This window comes from Lethenteron reissneri, chromosome 70 (genome assembly GCF_015708825.2).
Source record: "Lethenteron reissneri isolate LAM-NWPU_2019-01 chromosome 70, ASM1570882v1, whole genome shotgun sequence".
Taxonomy (NCBI): Eukaryota; Metazoa; Chordata; class Hyperoartia; order Petromyzontiformes; family Petromyzontidae; genus Lethenteron; species Lethenteron reissneri.
Window position 1 is genome coordinate 2,093,671 of NC_083848.1, and position 20,042 is coordinate 2,113,712.

The following is a 20,042-nucleotide window of genomic DNA, read 5'->3' on the forward strand; positions in this document are numbered from 1 at the left end:
ACGAAAGCTTCAAATCTAGGACTATAACCTCCCCCCCCTCCTCCTTCATCCCCACCACCACCACCACCGCCGCCGCCAAGGTGTGGAAGGACGCGGCCACACAGATTTTCTTCTCGCTCTCTACGGCATGGGGCGGCCTCATCGCGCTCACCTCCTACAACAAGTTCCACAACAACTGCTTCCAGGACGCGCTGGTCGTCACCATCACCAACTGCGCCACGAGCGTCTTCGCCGGCTTCGTCATCTTCAGCATCCTGGGCCACATGGCGCACACCACGGGGAGGCACGTGTCACAGGTGGCCGACGCAGGTGAGGCTGGCGGTGGGGGTGGTGTGGTAAGGGCTGGGGGGGGGGGAGAGGGAGGGAGGGAGGGATTGGAGAGGGGGGAGGGAGGGAGAAAGAGAGGGAGGTAGTTCGTGAAGCCTTCCATGGATGTACGGGAGTAATCTCCATTTGGTAAAGATACAAGGGGAGGCTGACCGATGCCCGGGTGCAGTCGAGGGATGACTTCCTATTGATCAACCATGTCATGTTTTGCTGATGATCTGGTAATTGCTGCTCACTCAGAGGAGGAGTTTGAGGCGCTGCTGCTAAAGCTGGAGTGTGCCACTAAAAGTTGGGGCCTGACCATCAGCCCCACCAAAACTAAGCACCTGCCTGGGTATTTTGTGGAGAGAGTGGAGAGTTTCCCATACCTGGGCAGTGTGCTCATGACCGGCTACGGTTCAACAGCAGAGGTCTCACTCCGAATCAGTCGAGCGACATTATCTTTTCATCGGCTGCTTAACGCTGTGTGGAACCTACCTGGTCTGTCGCTCCACGCGAAGCTTCGGGTCTTCTCGGCCACGGTCATGCCCTCCCTTCTCTACCCTTTCGAAACGTGGACCCCCCTAATGGAACATCTTCGCCGGTTAGAAACATTTAGGCTGTCCTCCCTATGTTCCATCCTGGGATTAACCTGCAGGATGTGGCTTGTGTGAAGAGCTCACAAATCCTTGAAAGATCTGGACAAAGTCCCATCAGTGAGCTCCTCCGGCAGGCAAGGCTGCATTGGCTGGGTCATGTAGCCCGCATGCCCAGCCACCGCATGCCTAAACAGCTTTTGTTCGGCCGGATCGAGGGTCTAAACGGGCGCGGCACGGGCTAGAGAAGAGATGGAGTGATGTGGTACAGGAGGACGTGGAGCTGAGTGGACTTGCCGATGACTGGTACCAGCGGTGTCAAGATCGGCCTCTGTGGAGGAGGCTCGTGAAGGACGCTACTGGGCAGTTGGAGGCAGTCGCCCTCCTACAACAACGGAGGGCGGAGGAGCGACGCTCACAACAACGAGCGAAGCGCCGGGTGGCTAAAGCACAGCAAGTTGGCACAGTAGGGGGCACAGGTGGTGCATCAGCCAGTCATCTCGGTCATCTCAGTCAGTCGACCCGTGGCACCTGCTGGGTCTGCCCCGTGACCTCCTGCCAGCGGGCGTTCGACACTTCACGTGGCCTTAACGTGCACCTAGCATGGCACAGGTGCTGTGGGTGATGTCACCGCCACCTAAGTGGCGAATGGCGGTTGTTCTTGGTGCGTGCTGGTCTCTGGATGACAACAACACCAACAACCTGCTGTGTAACTCATCAGAATCAATGTTTCGATTTAAAGCTTTCGTGACTGCAGGGATTCATCTTCTTGGTTCTTTCAGTAAAGTCACGTAGAATGGAAATAATAAAATAATAAAAATAAAACATAATAAAATACAATTCTCACGACGTTTCGGCCACAACGCAAGCAGCCGTCCTCAGGTGAAGACCAGGTCTGTCGGGGAGACAGCGTCCGAATGAACACCGCCATATACGCTGCCAAGCCTGGTGGTGTTCATTCAGACGCTGTCTTTCCGACAGACCTGTTCTTCACCTGAGGACGGCTGCTTGCGTTGTGGCCGAAACGTCGTGAGAATTGTATTTTATTATGTTTTATTCGTATTATTTTATTATTTCCATTCTACGTGACTTTACCGAAAGAACCAAGAAGAAGAATCAATGTTGTTGATGATTGCGATGAATGTGGTCGGAGGTGGAGGGTTGTGGGAGGACTCAGCTTTCACGGTGACCCTGTCGGAAGGACTGAGCCTGATGATGATACTGCTACTGATGATGATGATGATTATGATGCTGCTGATTATGATACTGCTACTGACGATAATGATGACACTGCTGCTGATGATGATACTGCTGATGTTGCTACTCCTACTGATGATGATGCTACGACTGATGATGATGCTGCTACTACTGATGATGATGATGATACTGCTACTGATGATGATGATTATGATGCTGCTGATTATGATACTGCTACTGACGATAATGATGACACTGCTGCTGCTGATGATGCTGCTGATGTTGCTACTCCTACTGATGATGATGCTACGACTGATGATGATGCTGCTACTACTGATGATGATGATGATACTGCTACTGATGATGATGATTATGATGCTGCTGATTATGATACTGCTACTGACGATAATGATGACACTGCTGCTGATGATGATACTGCTGATGTTGCTACTCCTACTGATGATGATGCTACGACTGATGATGATGCTGCTACTACAGATGATGATGATGATACTGCTACTGATGATGATGATTATGATGCTGCTGATTATGATACTGCTACTGACGATAATTATGACACTGCTGCTGCTGATGATGCTGCTGATGTTGCTACTCCTACTGATGATGATGCTACGACTGATGATGATGCTGCTACTACTGATGATGATGATGATACTGCTACTGATGATGATGATTATGATGCTGCTGATTATGATACTGCTACTGACGATAATGATGACACTGCTGCTGATGATGATGCTGCTGATGTTGCTACTCCTACTGATGATGATGCTACGACTGATGATGATGCTGCTACTACTGATGATGATGATGATACTGCTACTGATGATGATGATTATGATGCTGCTGATTATGATACTGCTACTGACGATAATGATGACACTGCTGCTGATGATGATGCTGCTGATGTTGCTACTCCTACTGATGATGATGCTACGACTGATGATGATGCTGCTACTACTGATGATGATGATGATACTGCTACTACTGATGATGATTATGATGCTGCTGATTATGATACTGCTACTGACGATAATGATGACACTGCTGCTGATGATGATGCTGCTGATGTTGCTACTTCTACTGATGCTAATGCTACTACTACTGATGATGATGATGCTGCTACTACTGATGCTGCTGATGATGATGTGGCTGTAGGCTTTGCACTCGCCTTCATTGCGTACCCCGAGGCGCTGGCCCAGCTTCCCATCTCCCCTCTGTGGTCCATCCTCTTCTTCCTCATGCTGCTTACGCTGGGCCTGGACAGCCAGTTCACCATCCTCGGTGGGTACCACCACCACCACCATGATCTCTGTGTGTGTGTCTCTGTGTGTGTGTGTCTGTGTGTCTCTGTCTAAAGGGGAGCGGTGGTGTAGCGGTTAGCGCGCTGCGCTATGAACCTGGCGACCCGGGTTCGATTCCCGTTCACGGCTAACACCAGTGAAGAGTATCTGAACCGGTCCTGGGCCTCCCCTAGGTCGACTCAGCCTTAAATGAGTACCCGGTGCGGTGTGCAAACATAGCCACTGGGGAGACAAAGGCGGTCGGGCGTGGTGCTGGCCACCCACCCCCTCGTGTACACCGTTCCGGCCTTCATAGGTGCTCGCTAACAGCACTTGCCCCTACAGTCTGTTAAGGCTATACGGGGGATCTTTATCTTTTGTGTCTCTCTCTGCCTCTCCGTGTGTCTCTGTGTCTCTCTCTCCCTCTGCCTCTCTGTGCCTCTCTGTTCATAATAAAGGCGTTTTGGTTTAGATCGCGCAAGTATAAATGTGTCGCAACCCTCCACCACCCGACACGGCCAATCAGTAAAAAATTAACCCGTAAAAACAAAGTTTTTCACTATAAATCCTCTATATGCGTGGCATCGGGGCGGCTAGAGTTCTCTCGTCCTCTGGCTTGAGATGGCTGCCACCTATGAGTCAGATGATTGTCTGGCAGCATTAAACAATTGGTAATTAAATATTTAATTTGTTTTCCCTATATAGTGTAAAATTTTGGAAAAAACATTTTCACGAAAATGCTTTGTCACGCACAACGAGTCTGTGTGCAAAATGTCAGCTCGATTGGATCACGGGAAGTGGGTTAAAAAACGACCGAAAGATGTGCACGGTCCTAAGCAAGCAAGCGAACTTAATATAAAGGATTTTTTAAAAAATTAACCCGTAAAAACAAAGTTTTTCACTATAAATCCTTTATATGCGTGGCGGCTAGAGTCCTCTCGTCCTCTGGCTTGAGATGGTTGCCACCTATGGGTAAGATGATTGTCTGGCAGCATTAAACAATTGGTAATTAAATATTTTTTAAAAAATTCCCTAAACAGTGTAAAATTTTGGAAAAAACATTTTCACGAAAATAAATTGTCACGCACAACGAGTCTGTGTGCAAAATGTCAGCTCGATTGGATCACGGGAAGTGGGTTAAAAAACGACCGAAAGATGTGCACGGTCCTAAGCAAGCAAGCAATCACGCAAGCACGCAAGTAAACTTAATATAATAGATTAAAAAATGCCTCACGTTGACAAAACGCCAATGAGTTACTTCTTCAGCCCACCGATGTGAAGAGTGGATGCACAACATTTAGAATTTGAGTAGTACGACGTTTCGCTGGTTACCACATCCAGCATCTTCGGGAGCTTTTCCAGAATAGTGGAAACGTCCCACATGCTTCGGGTCTTAAAGAGTGCAGGATAACTGCACGTTTCGAGATGAGGGGTGGGGGCACTGGTGGAGCCAGTGGGGGGGGGGGGGGGGTGGCACCTGCCCCCCCAATGATCCGATCGAAATCTCTAATTTCGATCGGATCATTGGGGTTTATTGGTAATTAATCGGCATTTTGCGACCCCCACTGCCACTGTGTAGCATATTGTTACGTTCCAGGGACTCTACGAGATGATAGGACAATAGTGTGAGTCCACAATTGGCAATAAGTAACGGCAAAGCGGTTATAAGTGACTCAGAATTGTGCGCAGTTGTGTATACAGTCCTTAAAATAAGTATAACCCGTAAAAACAAAGTTTTTCACTATAAATCCTTTATATGCGTGGCGGCTAGAGTCCTCTCGTCCTCTGGCTTGAGATGGCTGCCACCTATGGGTCAGATGATTGCATTGCACCATTAAGCAATTGGTAATTAAATATAATATTTTTGTCCTAAAAAGTGTAAAATTTTGGAAAAAAAATTTCACGAACATTAATTGTCACGCACAACGAGTCTGTGTGCAAAATGTCAGCTCGATTGGATCACGGGAAGTGGGTTAAAAAACGACCGAAATATTTGCACGGTCCTAAGCAAGCAAGCGAACTTAATATAAAGGATTTAAAAATACAAATCATTTCAACCGTTGTGGTAGCTACAGACTCAGCGCAGTCTGGAAGCAAATCGTTAAGTAACACACGACACACATTGAAATTCCTCATAGAGGAGTCGCATGCTAAGTGGCTGATTACTGATTTATTACATAATTGCTTACACCCGCACATCTGATCTCGAAACGTAATTGGGTTCAACAATGATCAGCACGTCATCCTGCACTATTTAAGACGGGAAGCACGTGGGACGTCTTCACTGTACTGGCAAAATTGCCCGAAGATGCTGTATGTGGTTACCAGCGAAACGTCGAACTACTCAAATTCTAAACGTTGTGGATCCACTCTTCACACCGGTGGGCTGAAGAAGTAACTAATTGGCGTTTTGTAAACGTGACGTATTTGTGAATAATAACGGGATCTAACACAAAAAGCCTTTATTATGAATAACACTGGTCGCGAAAGCCTACGTGTTACACTCTCCGTGTGTCTCCGTGTGTTTCTCTCCGTCTGTCTATGTGTCTCCGTGTGTCTCTCTCGGTCTCTCTCTGTGTCTCCGTGTGTGTGTCTCTCTCTCTCCGTCTACCTCTCTCTATCTGTCTCTCTCCGTGTGTCTGTCTCTCTGTGTGTGTCTCCGTGTGTCTGTCTCTCTGTGTGTGTCTCTGTGTGTGTCTCCGTGTGTCTGTCTCTCTCTGTGTGTGTCTCCGTGTGTCTGTCTCTCTCTGTGTGTGTCTCCGTGTGTCTGTCTCTCTCTGTGTGTGTCTCTGTCTCTCTGTGTGTCTCTCTCTTTCTGTCTCTCTGTGCGTCTCCGTGTGTATCTGTGTCTGTCTCTCTCCGTGTCTCTCCTGTGTATGTGTGTGTCTCTCTGTCTCTCCCGTGGGAGGCTCACACTGCCCGTGTCGCCCTCACGAATCCAGAGACGGTGACCACCGCTCTTCTGGACGAGTTCCCCAAATTGTTTGGCAAGCGGCGGCTCCAACTCCTCTTCTCACTCTGCATCATCCTCTTCCTGCTCGGTCTCACCTGCACCACTCAGGTGAGCGACTCACTCACCACTCACCCCTCGCTCACCACTCGCCCCCCCCTCGCTCCCCCCCCTCGCTCCCCCCTCCCCCTCGCTCTCCCGAGTTCGATCCCCGCTCACGACCAACTGCCACCCAACTCCCCTCGTGTGCCACAGTGGCCCGGCCCTTAAAAGCACTTGCCCCAGCGGTCTGCTGCAGGCTACACGGGGGAACTTTGTCTGTGTCTGCCCCCTGCAGGCTGGCATCTACTGGGTGAATCTGATCGACCACTTCTGCAGCGGATGGGCTCTGCTGGTCGCCGCTATCTTGGAGCTCATTGGCATCAACTGGATCTACGGTGCGTGGACTAATCTCCATCTGTTCCATCTCGCTCTCTTCTACAGCAGTGTGTGGACTAAGCTCCATCTGTTCCATCTCGCTCTCTTCTACAGCAGAGTGTGTGGACTAAGCTCCATCTGTTCCATCTCGCTCTCTTCTACAGCAGTGCGTGGACTAAGCTCCATCTAGATTTGAAGCTTTCGTGACTGCAAGGATTCATATTCTTAGGTTTTTTTTTTCGGTAAAGTCACGTAGGTAAAACATCAAAATTATTAACCACGCAAAAAAGACTTAATTACACTTTTTTGGACCATCTTATCTGACAGGCACTAGTCTACTTTACTTTACCGAGTGTTTACATCCCCAGTGTTTAACAGTAATCTCTTCATTGTTCAGCCAGCATTGGTATAAACATGGGCATTTTCGTTCTTTTCTATCATGTGTATCAGGCCTCCCCCTCCCCCCCCCTCTCTGTCCAATGCGTTGGCGTGTGCAGCAGTTTGTCTCTTGCACACAATCGCTTCCACGCCGTCGCCCACCCTTTTGGCCCCGCCCCCCTCCCTCCCGATACGTTCCATTCATTGGCTACCACATTCTGATGAGCTCCCCCCCCCTCTCCTCCCCTCAACTCGCTTTTAAGGGATTACATCTTGAATCCTTGCCTCACTTGAAGCCGCTAATCTGGCTGTGACGGTCCCACCTGATGACGGAGACTTGTGTTGCCTCCGAAACGTCGTGATCTTTATTTTATTTTTATTAATTTTGATGTTTTACCTACGTGACTTTACCGAAAAAAAAAAACCTAAGAATATAAGCTCCATCTGTTCCTTCTTGCTCACTCCAACAGCAGTGTGTGTGGACTAATCTCCATCTGTTCCTTCTTGCTCACTCCAACAGCAGTGTGTGTGGACTAATCTCCATCTGTTCCATCTCGCTCCCTCCTACAGCAGAGTGTGTGGACTAATCTCCATCTGTTCCATCTCGCTCCCTCCTACAGCAGAATGTGTGGACTAATCTCCATCTGCCATCTCACTCCCTCCTACAGCAGAGTGTGTGGACTAATCTCCATCTGTTCCATCTCGCTCCCTCCTACAGCAGAGTGTGTGGACTAATCTCCATCTGCTGCATCTCATTCCCTCCTACAGCAGAGAGTGTGGACTAATCTCCATCTGTTCCATCTCGCTCCCTCCTACAGCAGAGTGTGTGGACTAATCTCCATCTGCTGCATCTCATTCCCTCCTACAGCAGAGAGTGTGGACTAATCTCCATCTGTTCCATCTCGCTCCCTCCTACAGCAGAGTGTGTGGACTAATCTCCATCTGTTCCATCTCGCTCTCTCCTACAGCAGTGTGTGTGGACTAATCTCCATCTGTTCCATCTCGCTCCCTCCTACAGCAGAGTGTGTGGACTAATCTCCATCTGTTCCATCTCACTCCCTCCTACAGCAGAGTGTGTGGACTAATCTCCATCTGTTCCATCTCACTCCCTCCTACAGCAGAGTGTGTGGACTAATCTCCATCTGTTCCATCTCGCTCCCTCCTACAGCAGAGTGTGCGGACTAATCTCCATCTGTTCCATCTCGCTCCCTCCTACAGCAGAGTGTGTGGACTAATCTCCATCTGTTCCATCTCGCTCCCTCCTACAGCAGAGTGTGTGGACTAATCTCCATCTGTTCCATCTCGCTCCCTCCTACAGCAGAGTGTGTGGACTAATCTCATCTGTTCCATCTCACTCCCTCCTACAGCAGAATGTGTGGACTAATCTCCATCTGTGCCATCTCACTCCCTCCTACAGCAGAGTGTGGACTAATCTCCATCTGTTCCATCTCACTCCCTCCTACAGCAGAGTGTGTGGACTAATCTCCATCTGTTCCATCTCACTCCCTCCTACAGCAGAGTGTGTGGACTAATCTCCATCTGTTCCATCTCACTCCCTCCTACAGCAGAGAGTGTGGACTAATCTCCATCTGTTCCATCTCACTCCCTCCTACAGCAGAGTGTGTGGACTAATCTCCATCTGTTCCATCTCGCTCCCTCCTACAGCAGAGTGTGTGGACTAATCTCCATCTGTTCCATCTCGCTCCCTCCTACAGCAGAGTGTGTGGACTAATCTCCATCTGTTCCATCTCGCTCCCTCCTACAGCAGAGTGTGTGGACTAATCTCCATCTGTTCCATCTCACTCCCTCCTACCTGTTGGTTGGTGTCGGAGCTAATTGTCACCGTTAACGTCGTCATCATCCTTGTCATGGCGACCCATCACCAGATGAGAGCCAACCCTTGACACCCTCCCCACCGCCACCCCAAATCTTCCTCCCCTCCAGGAGGGAATCGATTCATCAGCGACATCGAGATGATGATCGGCAAGAAGTCGTTCCTCTTCTGGCTCTGGTGGCGCGCCTGCTGGTTCGTCATCTCGCCCCTGCTGCTCATTGTGAGTCCACCAGCACAGCGCTCATCACTCGCCCCCACACACACACAAAGACAAAGATCCCCCGTCTAACCTAAACAGACTGTAGGGGCAAGTGCTGTTAGCGAGCACCTATGAAGGCCGGAACGGTACACAAGGGGGTGGGTGGCCAGCACCACGCCCGACCGCCTTTGTCTCCCCAGTGGCGATGTTTACACACCGCACCAGGTACTCATTTGAGGCTGAGTCGACCTAGGGGAGCGGTAGTGTAGTGGTTAGCGCGCTGCGCTATGAACCCGGCGACCCGGGTTCGATTCCCGCTCACGGCTAACACCAGTGACGATTATCTGAACCGGTCCCGGGCCTCCCCTAGGTCGACTCGGCCACACATACACACACACATGCACAACACACAAACCCACCAATCCACCCAGAGACCTACCCACCAACTTACACACTGACCCACCCAACGACACACGGACTCGCCCACCTACCGACTCGCCCACTCTCCCAACTTGACCACCCACTCGCCCACTAACCAATTCACCCACCATCGACTTGCCCACCCACCAATACACCCACCAACCCACCGACCGTGCCTCTCCCCACACACGCAAGCAACCAACCATTCCCCAACGACAATCCGCCCGGAGCCTTAAACAACACTCCCCTACTCGCCCCCCCCCCCCCCCATCACAACACGCATAAACCCACCAATCCACCCAGACCTACCCACCAACTTACACACTGACCCACCCAACGACATACTGACTCGCCCACCCACCGACTCGCCCACTAACCAATTCATCCACCGACCCACCCACTCGCCGACTGACATGCCTACCCACCGATACACCCACCAACCCACCGACCGTGCCATTATACTCATAGTTCTTTCGGTAAAGTCACGTAGGTAAAAAATGAAATTGAAATTAAAAAAATAAAATAATAAAAAATAAAAATATAATAAAAAATATTTTAAATTTCAATTTTTTACCTGCGTGACTTTACCGAAATAACCTAAGAGTATGAATCCTTGCAGTCACGAACGCTTCAAATCTAGAATCAACCCACCATTCTGCCCGGAGCCTTATACAACACTCCCCTACTCGCCCCCCCCCCCCCCCCCCCCCCCCCCCATCGCCACGCAGGCCATCCTGGTGTGGTCTCTGGTGACCTTCACGACTCCCAGCTACGGCGACGTCGTCTACCCGGACTGGGCAGTGGCGCTCGGCTGGTGCATGATCTCCTTCAGCCTCATGTGGATCCCCGTCATAGCCGCCTGGAAGATGGCGCGGGCCAGCGGTGGGCCTTGGGAGGTACAGGAAGTGGAAAAATTGTGTACAATAATTTAACATGAGAAACCAAAACGCTATCAAACTGACAGTTTGTGAGCTTTTTGGCGGTCTTCTACGCTCGGTGTTTTGCCACCTCTCTCTTGCGCGCTCTCGTGCTCTCGCGGAAGCAAGGGCGGTGGCTCGTTGTCCGTCGTGGTGTGGAAATTTATCGAGGGATAAATTCTCCCTAAACGCGTGTTTTTATACAGACTCGTAGAGACCCAGAAAATGCTGTGAACTTCTTTCTCACTGTACGTAGCCAACCGTGCTATGCATGTCTGCGTGTTAACATACCCTCACGTATACGTGTGTGTGTGGGGAGCAGTAGTGTAGTGGTTGGCACTGGTGGAGCCAGTGGGGGTGACGCTTGCCCCCCCCCCCCCCACCTGAAATTTCTGGCTCCGCCATTGGCGGTTAGCGATGCGCGGTGCTATGAACCTGTCGACCAGGGTTCGATTCATCCTCACGGCCAACACCGATGACGATTATTTGAAACAGTAGGTCAGCCTCCAAATGAGTACCTGGTGCGGTGTGTAAACATCGCCACTGGGGAGACAAAGGCGGCCGGGCGTTGTGTTGGCCACCCACCCCCTCGTGTGCTGTCTTTCGTAGGCGCTCGCTAACAGCACTTGCCCCAACAGTCTGAGTCTACACGGGATCATTTTTAAATCCTTTATATTAAGTTTGCTTGCTTGCTTAGGACCGTGCAAATCTTTCGGTCGTTTTTTAACCCACTTCCCATGATCCAATCGAGCTGACATTTTCCACACAGACTCGTTGTGCGTGACAATTAATGTTCGTGAAATTGTTTTTCCAAAATTTTACACTTTTTAGGACAAAAATATTATATTTAATTACCAATTGCTTAATGGTGCAATGCAATCATCTGACCCATAGGTGGCAGCCATCTCAAGCCAGAGGACGAGAGGACTCTAGCCGCCACGCATATAAAGGATTTATGGTGAAAAACTTTGTTTTTACGGGTTATACTTATTTGCATCTTTTTTTATTGTGTGTGCGCATGTCAGCGATTGAAAGCCATCTGCAGGAGCGAGCCGGGCTGGGGCCCCCGGCTTGCCGAACACCGCACCGGACGCTACGCTCCCATCGGCGCCACCACCGCCCCGATCTACGAAAACTACTCATCCACCGAGCCCAGCGATGGGGTCAAGGGAGCGGCATCGATTGGGAGCACCTCCTCCTCTTCACCGGCGGCAGCAGCTGCATCGTCGCCGACGAAACGGAGTCAAGACGAGGACTTCACGACGGCGCTATGAGCTGCCCGTTCGTTCGTCTGCTCCTCGCTCGTTCACTCCTACACTCAGTTGTTCATTCACTTTCACGCTCATCCGCTGATTCCCTTTCACGCTGATTCCCTTTCACGCTGATTCACTTTGACGCTCATTCGCTCTGATTCACTTTGACGCTCATCCGCTCTGATTCACTTTGACGCTCATCCGCTCTGATTCACTTTGACGCTCATCCGCTCTGATTCACTTTGACGCTCATCCGCTCTGATTCACTTTGACGCTCATCCGCTCTGATTCACTTTGACGCTCATCCGCTCTGATTCACTTTGACGCTCATCCGCTCTGATTCACTTTGACGCTCATCCGCTCTGATTCACTTTGACGCTCATCCGCTCTGATTCACTTTGACGCTCATCCGCTCTGATTCACTTTGACGCTCATCCGCTCTGATTCACTTTGACGCTCATCCGCTCTGATTCACTTTGACGCTCATCCGCTCTGATTCACTTTGACGCTCATCCGCTCTGATTCACTTTGACGCTCATCCGCTCTGATTCACTTTGACGCTCATCCGCTCTGATTCACTTTGACGCTCATCCGCTCTGATTCACTTTGACGCTCATCCGCTCTGATTCACTTTGACGCTCACCCGCTCTGATTCACTTTGACGCTCACCCGCTCTGATTCACTTTGACGCTCACCCGCTCTGATTCACTTTGACGCTCACCCGCTCTGATTCACTTTGACGCTCACCCGCTCTGATTCACTTTGACGCTCACCCGCTCTGATTCACTTTGACGCTCACCCGCTCTGATTCACTTTGACGCTCACCCGCTCTGATTCACTTTGACGCTCACCCGCTCTGATTCACTTTGACGCTCACCCGCTCTGATTCACTTTGACGCTCACCCGCTCTGATTCACTTTGACGCTCACCCGCTCTGATTCACTTTGACGCTCACCCGCTCTGATTCACTTTGACGCTCACCCGCTCTGATTCACTTTGACGCTCACCCGCTCTGATTCACTTTGACGCTCACCCGCTCTGATTCACTTTGACGCTCACCCGCTCTGATTCACTTTGACGCTCACCCGCTCTGATTCACTTTGACGCTCACCCGCTCTGATTCACTTTGACGCTCACCCGCTCTGATTCACTTTGACGCTCACCCGCTCTGATTCACTTTGACGCTCACCCGCTCTGATTCACTTTGACGCTCATCCGCTCTGATTCACTTTGACGCTCATCCGCTCTGATTCACTTTGACGCTCACCCGCTCTGATTCACTTTGACGCTCACCCGCTCTGATTCACTTTGACGCTCACCCGCTCTGATTCACTTTGACGCTCATCCGCTCTGATTCACTTGACGCTCACCCGCTCTGATTCACTTTGACGCTCATCCGCTCTGATTCACTTTGACGCTCATCCGCTCTGATTCACTTTGACGCTCATCCGCTCTGATTCACTTTGACGCTCATCCGCTCTGATTCACTTTGACGCTCATCCGCTCTGATTCACTTTGACGCTCATCCGCTCTGATTCACTTTGACGCTCATCCGCTCTGATTCACTTTGACGCTCATCCGCTCTGATTCACTTTGACGCTCATCCGGCTCTGATTCACTTTGACGCTCATCCGCTCTGATTCACTTTGACGCTCATCCGCTCTGATTCACTTTGACGCTCATCCGCTCTGATTCACTTTGACGCTCATCCGCTCTGATTCACTTTGACGCTCATCCGCTCTGATTCACTTTGACGCTCATCCGCTCTGATTCACTTTGACGCTCATCCGCTCTGATTCACTTTGACGCTCATCCGCTCTGATTCACTTTGACGCTCATCCGCTCTGATTCACTTTGACGCTCATCCGCTCTGATTCACTTTGACGCTCATCCGCTCTGATTCACTTTGACGCTCATCCGCTCTGATTCACTTTGACGCTCATCCGCTCTGATTCACTTTGACGCTCATCCGCTCTGATTCACTTTGACGCTCATCCGGCTCTGATTCACTTTGACGCTCATCCGCTCTGATTCACTTTGACGCTCATCCGCTCTGATTCACTTTGACGCTCATCCGCTCTGATTCACTTTGACGCTCATCCGCTCTGATTCACTTTGACGCTCATCCGCTCTGATTCACTTTGACGCTCATCCGCTCTGATTCACTTTGACGCTCATCCGCTCTGATTCACTTTGACGCTCATCCGCTCTGATTCACTTTGACGCTCATCCGCTCTGATTCACTTTGACGCTCATCCGCTCTGATTCACTTTGACGCTCGTTCACTTTCGCGCTCATTCGCTTGCAACTCTTCACTCGCGCGCTCATTCACCCATGCTCTCACTCATTTGCTCTCGTGCTCAACCATCCTCCCCCTTCTGTTCTCCTCACCCCATTCCACTCTCCCTATCATCACCTTCCCTCGCCATCCCTTCCCCTCCACCCCACGCAACTCGAATCACAAAGCAACCTACAGAAATGTGCAGTAAGTCCCTTCGGCTCAACGCGCGTTTAACCCAGTCTCACTGCAAAGGTGGGGGGGGGGGGGGTCGGGGGGTTGGGGAAATAAGTCCGCAGACAAAGTTGCCGTCGATCAAATATCAGAATCGCGTGCGGTTTAATTAATGATTACGTAATTAATGTATTCGTTCATACATGGGCGGGGTCTCACAGGTGTGAGGGGAAGATGGACGTCGCTGATTGGCTAAGGGAATTGTTACTCGGTACCCCGCTGATGTATATGTCGGGCTATGAAATTTTGAAAGAAAAAAAATATTTTTTATAAAATTCGAAAGATGGCCAAGTTACGGAAATTATGCTAATGTATGTAACTATATGCATAAATTATGATAATCGTATTAATTTATGTGAATGCTTGCGATTATGTAAATGTTGGCAGTTATGATAATTAGGCTTGGCTTCGTTTTCCAGAGTTGAATCAATCGGGATAAAACAATTATCTTTGATTAAACATGTATTGATTATCTTAGTGTGTTTATGTTAGGTCTCCAAATTCATATCTCAACGCAGGATACAGTTCTTATAAATAAGAGTTTTGCATAAACTTAGGAACGAAACGCTCAAACACTTTTGTGTTAATTCCTGCTCGGAATTATCCACGGTACCATCGGGGAGTTTGTTCTCAGTGAGCAGCACGTTTAACCAACAATGATTGCTGGTTTCACTTTGGCAACCGCACATCATTAATTCCACCGTGTAACGAGCATATCCGGCTATAGGTAGAGTCTTTAAAACAGGCATGCAACGATATTCATATGAAGGGCAATGAACAAATTATTATATCCCGAGGGCAAGAGTATACGTCAATAGATTCATCGGCAAGATTATGCAATTAACGAAAATGAATCACTAAAACACTTCTAACGACCGTATTCGTGTAACTCGACGGGCAACAACTGCTTTTCACGATCAGTTGATGTTGAACGCACCACCTTGAAATGGCAACCGTTTTCGAAACGCAGATTACTTTGTGGAATAATCTTATTCGTCCCGATGTGCGTGGTGTGTGTGTGTCCCCTTGGTAAAGTAATTAATTATTATTTTTTTAGAGCTGGGAGTTGTGTCGTGAGCTTGCGAGGGTTGGGGGGGGGGCATACACACCGCTGCTTCACTCCCTGCTTGCCCGCGCGGGCGCGTCTGCAGCCTTTGGCTCACTCTCTCCACTGCTAGATGAGTGGCGTCGGCACAATGTTGTCCTTGTAGAGGCTCGGTCGCTCGACGCTGAGCAGGGCTTGGTGGCGCTTGGCTCCCGTGCCCTGTGGCCGTTTGCAGCTGTTTGTCCGCAGCTGGGTGACGAGTCGGCACGACGCTCGCTGTCGTGGTGCGCGATGATTCCGTCAGCGCACGCGCAGCTCCTCCGCAGCTGGATGTCTTGTCTGTTCTCAGCGGGTGCTGGTCGATGTGTGTATTAAACACACGGCGCAATCGATGGCGCTCTCCTCTGCCTCACGGGCGGCCGGTCAGGCTTTTTCCACTGCTCCGTTCGCTCTCCTTGCTTTCGCCTTTGGCGTGCAGCTGACAGCTTCACACGGGCACCCGCTGATGCCTCTCCCGCCCTCACTTCAGGGGCTGCGTGGTTCAGGTTCTTTCACGAGAGTGATAGCTGGAATTTCGCAAGCGTCACTCGTACTTAACCACACCTCGCCACCTCGTTCCGTGAGAATCTACACCGACTTTCGGTGTCGGTGTTTGCTCCCTTGCGACGGCACCGCCAGCCGGAGCAAGGCTGAAACCAGCCTCGACCCAGACTGAACTCGGACTTCTGGCACTCTAACGACCCCCCCCTCGTCCCATCTCTCCTCGAGGCACAACCCATGGTTGGTGTCGGTGCCTGCCGGCAAGTCTCCACCCCCAACTCCCTTGCGAGCCTCCCTCGCAACGCTGCGTTGCAAGCCGAGTCACAAGACTGAGCAAGACTCGAACCAGACAGAACTGCGTGATGTGCGTTTGTGCTTAACCCAATAACTTGAAACCCTCCCCTCTCTGCGCGTCTCTTGCGAGAGGAAAAAAAACAGAAAAAACAAAAGCCCCAGGAATGTCAGGCCATAGACCCCTCGCCAATCTGGAGATTTCCCGATAGTCCGTAACCTCTCTTTGCCCCAAGCTTGTTGTTCAATGGTATTTTACGGCCTCCTAGATGCTTGGTGTGGCTTGAGGGGTAGTTGAGTTTTGGGAATATGGTTTTTTTATATATATTTTTTTTATTATTATTCATATTATTGGCCGAATTATTCTTAGTATGAATTTGGAAAAAGGGGCATAAATATGTCATGTTCTTGGAGGGAAACGGAGTCTTCGTAGAGGCAACACGGTTTATTATACCAAACGGTTTACACTTAAACTCTAACACAAAGGGGTAATGGCCCCTTTCACCCACAACCTGGGTAGGTACACCCTCCGGGCTATCGTATCTACAACTGTCCACTCTAGCCCTTCGGCTAGCTAGACCTAGCGGAGGCTGACCCACCGCTGGCCCGGTGGGTCTCTGACCACTGGCCCTTAGAAGGACATCAGGCCGAGGGAACCTCGGGGTTCTAGCCTCTCGACCACTGGCACCGCACTGAGCCCCGGCCCTTAGAAGGACGTCGGCGGCTTGGGGTCCAGGGTCTTCTTCTCCAGGCGGCTTCTGGCTTCGGCTTGAGACGGACTGCCTCGTGCTCTCAGGGACCCGCCTTATATACTCTTTCTCCCTGAGAGGCAGGGTTCTGGGGGATCGTAGCTTCTGCCAGCCCCCTTCCCTCAGAGGAGTTTCAACCACCGTTGGCCCGACCGGTTTCTACCCCCTCCCACTGGTTATGGCGAGTGTGTGTCAATCATGACCACCACAAATACAACCCCCCTCCCCCTCACACTTCACGAGCTGCCACTCTCTCCCGCTTCTCTTCATCTTTCTATCCGCCTCTCCCTCGTGTTTTTAAAGACCCGGTAATGTGATTTTTATGACGGCAAATCAATTTTCTACCACGGTCATGGCTTACTCGGCCACTCGCCCACTACCTCGACCACCACCAACAATACCGCCATCACTACCACGACGTCTTTTAGTCCGTCGACTCTCCATGTGGAGGTGGATGGCAGCTCCATCGGTGAGCCCCCCCCCCCCCCCACTCCTCCTGTGCCGCTGCTAGGCCTCGGCAAGGTAATTGTACCCTTTTTACCTGGTAAAAGGGTAAAAGGTGTCGACATGCCAAGGGGTAAGGGTTTAAGGTAGGCTCGTTGCTTTGTACACTTTTTTACCTTGCCGAGGCCTAGCCGCTGCCCAAGTGGACCGGCTGCCACGTTGATGCCCTCCCGCAGCCTGCGCCCCACCGTCTCCCAGAATCTGGTGCAGCACGTTCAAGAGGGGGACAGGGTTCTGCCACGTTCTTTACCCACGGCGTTTGGGCACCAGGGCCCTGCGGTAGGAGGTGAGCAGCGTTTTCCACAGGGTCTGGGCTTGGACCACCTGGTATCTTAGTCCCTGCTGCTGCAGCTGCTCCAACTGCTCCAACTGCAGCTGCTGCTGCATTAGCGTGCGGGACACGGGGACAAAGCATGATCTGTGTAGACACTGGGACAATGCATGACCCGGCGGCGGGTCGTCAGTCTGCACGAGGTTCCCGTGGATGGTGTCAGAAGTGGGGTTTCTGCTGCTCCAGCTGCTCCAACTACTGCAACTGTCCGAGCTGCTATTGCAGATGCTGCATTAGCGTGCGTGACACGGGGACAAAGCGTGATCTGTGTAGACACTGGGACAATATATGATCTGGCGGCGGGTCGTCAGTCTGCACGAGGTTCCTGTGGATGGTGTCAAGAGTGGGTTTGCTGCTGCTGCTGCTCTGGCTGCTTCAGAAGCTCCAACTGCTGCTGCTTGAGCTTGTTGGTCCTGCTTCACAAAACATAAGATCCTCCGGTGCCCCCACCTCCCAGGTATTCCAGCCGGTCTGACCTCTGGGACCCTGGATGTTGGTGCCAGAAGAAGTACCTGCCCGTGGCTTGGGTGCTTTGGTAGTCCATGAAAAACTAGTTTTTTTTTTTTTAAAACAACAGTTAGTTTGTGAGTATTCTCAGTCCACTCTTCCTCTCTCTCGCCCTCCATCACCTTCTGCTCAATCCACTCTCTTTCTCGCTCCATTGGTTCAATCCACGCTCTGCCCCTCTGCTCTCTCCACCTTCTCAATCCTCTCCTTTTTCTAGCGGAGGGGGGAGGGGCCACCTGTAACCAGTTTTAAAGTGCGTTGGATGACCATGTGCGCTGATTTAACATTTTGTTATTGTTCAAACGATTAACCGTCGTTGTTGTTAATGATGATTATGATGAGAGCCCATCCTCCTGCCCCTCGTCGTGATTTGTGGTTTGTACTTTTTTTCGAATTGTCCCAAAAATAAAAAAAATGAATAAAAATGTAACTCGAATCGGATATCAGTTTGCTAAATTGAGGGGAGGGGGAGGGGAGCCCGAGCCACGGTTCTTACTGTGACATATTGGATAATACGGCCCTGGTGATTGGGTGGGTGGATAAGTGGCAGAGATTCTAGATTTGAAGCTTTCGTGACTGCAAGGATTCATATTCTTAGGGTTTTTCGGTAAAGTCACGTAGGTAAAACATTAAAATTAACTTTAATGTTTAATTTTACGTGACATTACCGAAAAAAACCTCGGAATATGAATAAGTGGCAGAGGTCGCAACCGGGTACCCGGCCGGGTACGGGTACCCATTTTCGACCCTGGTGTGGCTGGGTACGGGTAGACGGTGAGTCACTGGTGAGTCACCGTTTGTCACTCATTTCCCAACGTCTTGTCTCTTCTCACAATTCAAGTTCCTAGAATCAACCCACCCGCGCCTGCAACATGGCTTCATCCCAGAGGTCGTAATCAGGTACCCGATACCCGGCCGGGTACGGGTAGGGTACGGGTACGGCCGGGTACGGGTACCCGTTTGCGACCCTGGTGCGGCCGGGTACGGGTAAGGAATCAAAACCCGTTTGCGACCTCTGGTGTCTGAGTAAGTCTATGGGCCTCTGAGTAAGTCTCAGAAATCAGTATTTGGTAGTGGAAGGGGTCGCTATTGGACAGTAAAAGGGTAGTGGAAGGGGCAGAATTGGGTAGTGGAATGAGTTGGTATTGGGTAGTGGAAGGGGCAGAATTGGGTAGTGGAATGAGTTGGTATTGGGTACCCATTTGTGACCCTGGTGCAGCCGGGTACGGGTACGGGTAGACTGTGAGTCACTGATGAGTAACTGTTTGTCACTCATTTCCCAACGTCTTGTCTCTTCTCTACAATTCAAGTTCCTAGAATCAACCCACCCGCGCCTGCAACATGGCTTCATCCCAGAGGTCGCAATCAGGTACCCGATACCCGTTTGCGACCCTGGTGCGGCCGGGTACGGTTAAGGAATCGAAACCCGTTTGAGACCTCCTAAGTGGGTGGGTGAGTGAATGGTTTAGTGGGCGAGTGGTTGAATGAGGTAAGCCTCCTAAAATCCACAGGCCCCCCCCCCCCACACCGCTTACACCACCAACACGAACAGAGCCTTAACCTGCGAGTCGGTGGGCTGATCGACCATGAATACTCCGGCTCGCTTTATGAACAAATCGTCCCGTAATCGATGCTGCCACTCTGGAAAGCCAACACGTGGCGCTGTAACACCACGCCACACACACACCGACAGTGGGGCCTTGCACCTAGTGAAATGAAAAATAGCTTCGTTTAGTGGGTCTCTATGCATCTATATTAGTCTCTGGGTAAATGGATCTATATGAGTGTGGCT

General features: G+C 50.7%; 1 protein-coding gene across 1 annotated transcript in view; it reads left to right on the top strand.

Annotated features, from left to right (window-relative positions):
• Positions 1 to 11,887, top strand: part of LOC133360899 (sodium- and chloride-dependent neutral and basic amino acid transporter B(0+)-like) — a 42,073-nt gene extending 30,186 nt beyond the window's left edge. The window contains exons 8-14 of the mRNA XM_061579775.1: positions 81 to 309; positions 3,279 to 3,404; positions 6,346 to 6,464; positions 6,691 to 6,790; positions 9,093 to 9,202; positions 10,330 to 10,497; positions 11,544 to 11,887. Coding sequence (XP_061435759.1) covers positions 81 to 309; positions 3,279 to 3,404; positions 6,346 to 6,464; positions 6,691 to 6,790; positions 9,093 to 9,202; positions 10,330 to 10,497; positions 11,544 to 11,792 — 1,101 coding nt within the window. The 3' untranslated portion in view covers positions 11,793 to 11,887. The remainder of the gene's footprint in view (positions 1 to 80; positions 310 to 3,278; positions 3,405 to 6,345; positions 6,465 to 6,690; positions 6,791 to 9,092; positions 9,203 to 10,329; positions 10,498 to 11,543) is intronic.
• The last annotated feature ends 8,155 nt before the right edge of the window (positions 11,888 to 20,042 follow it).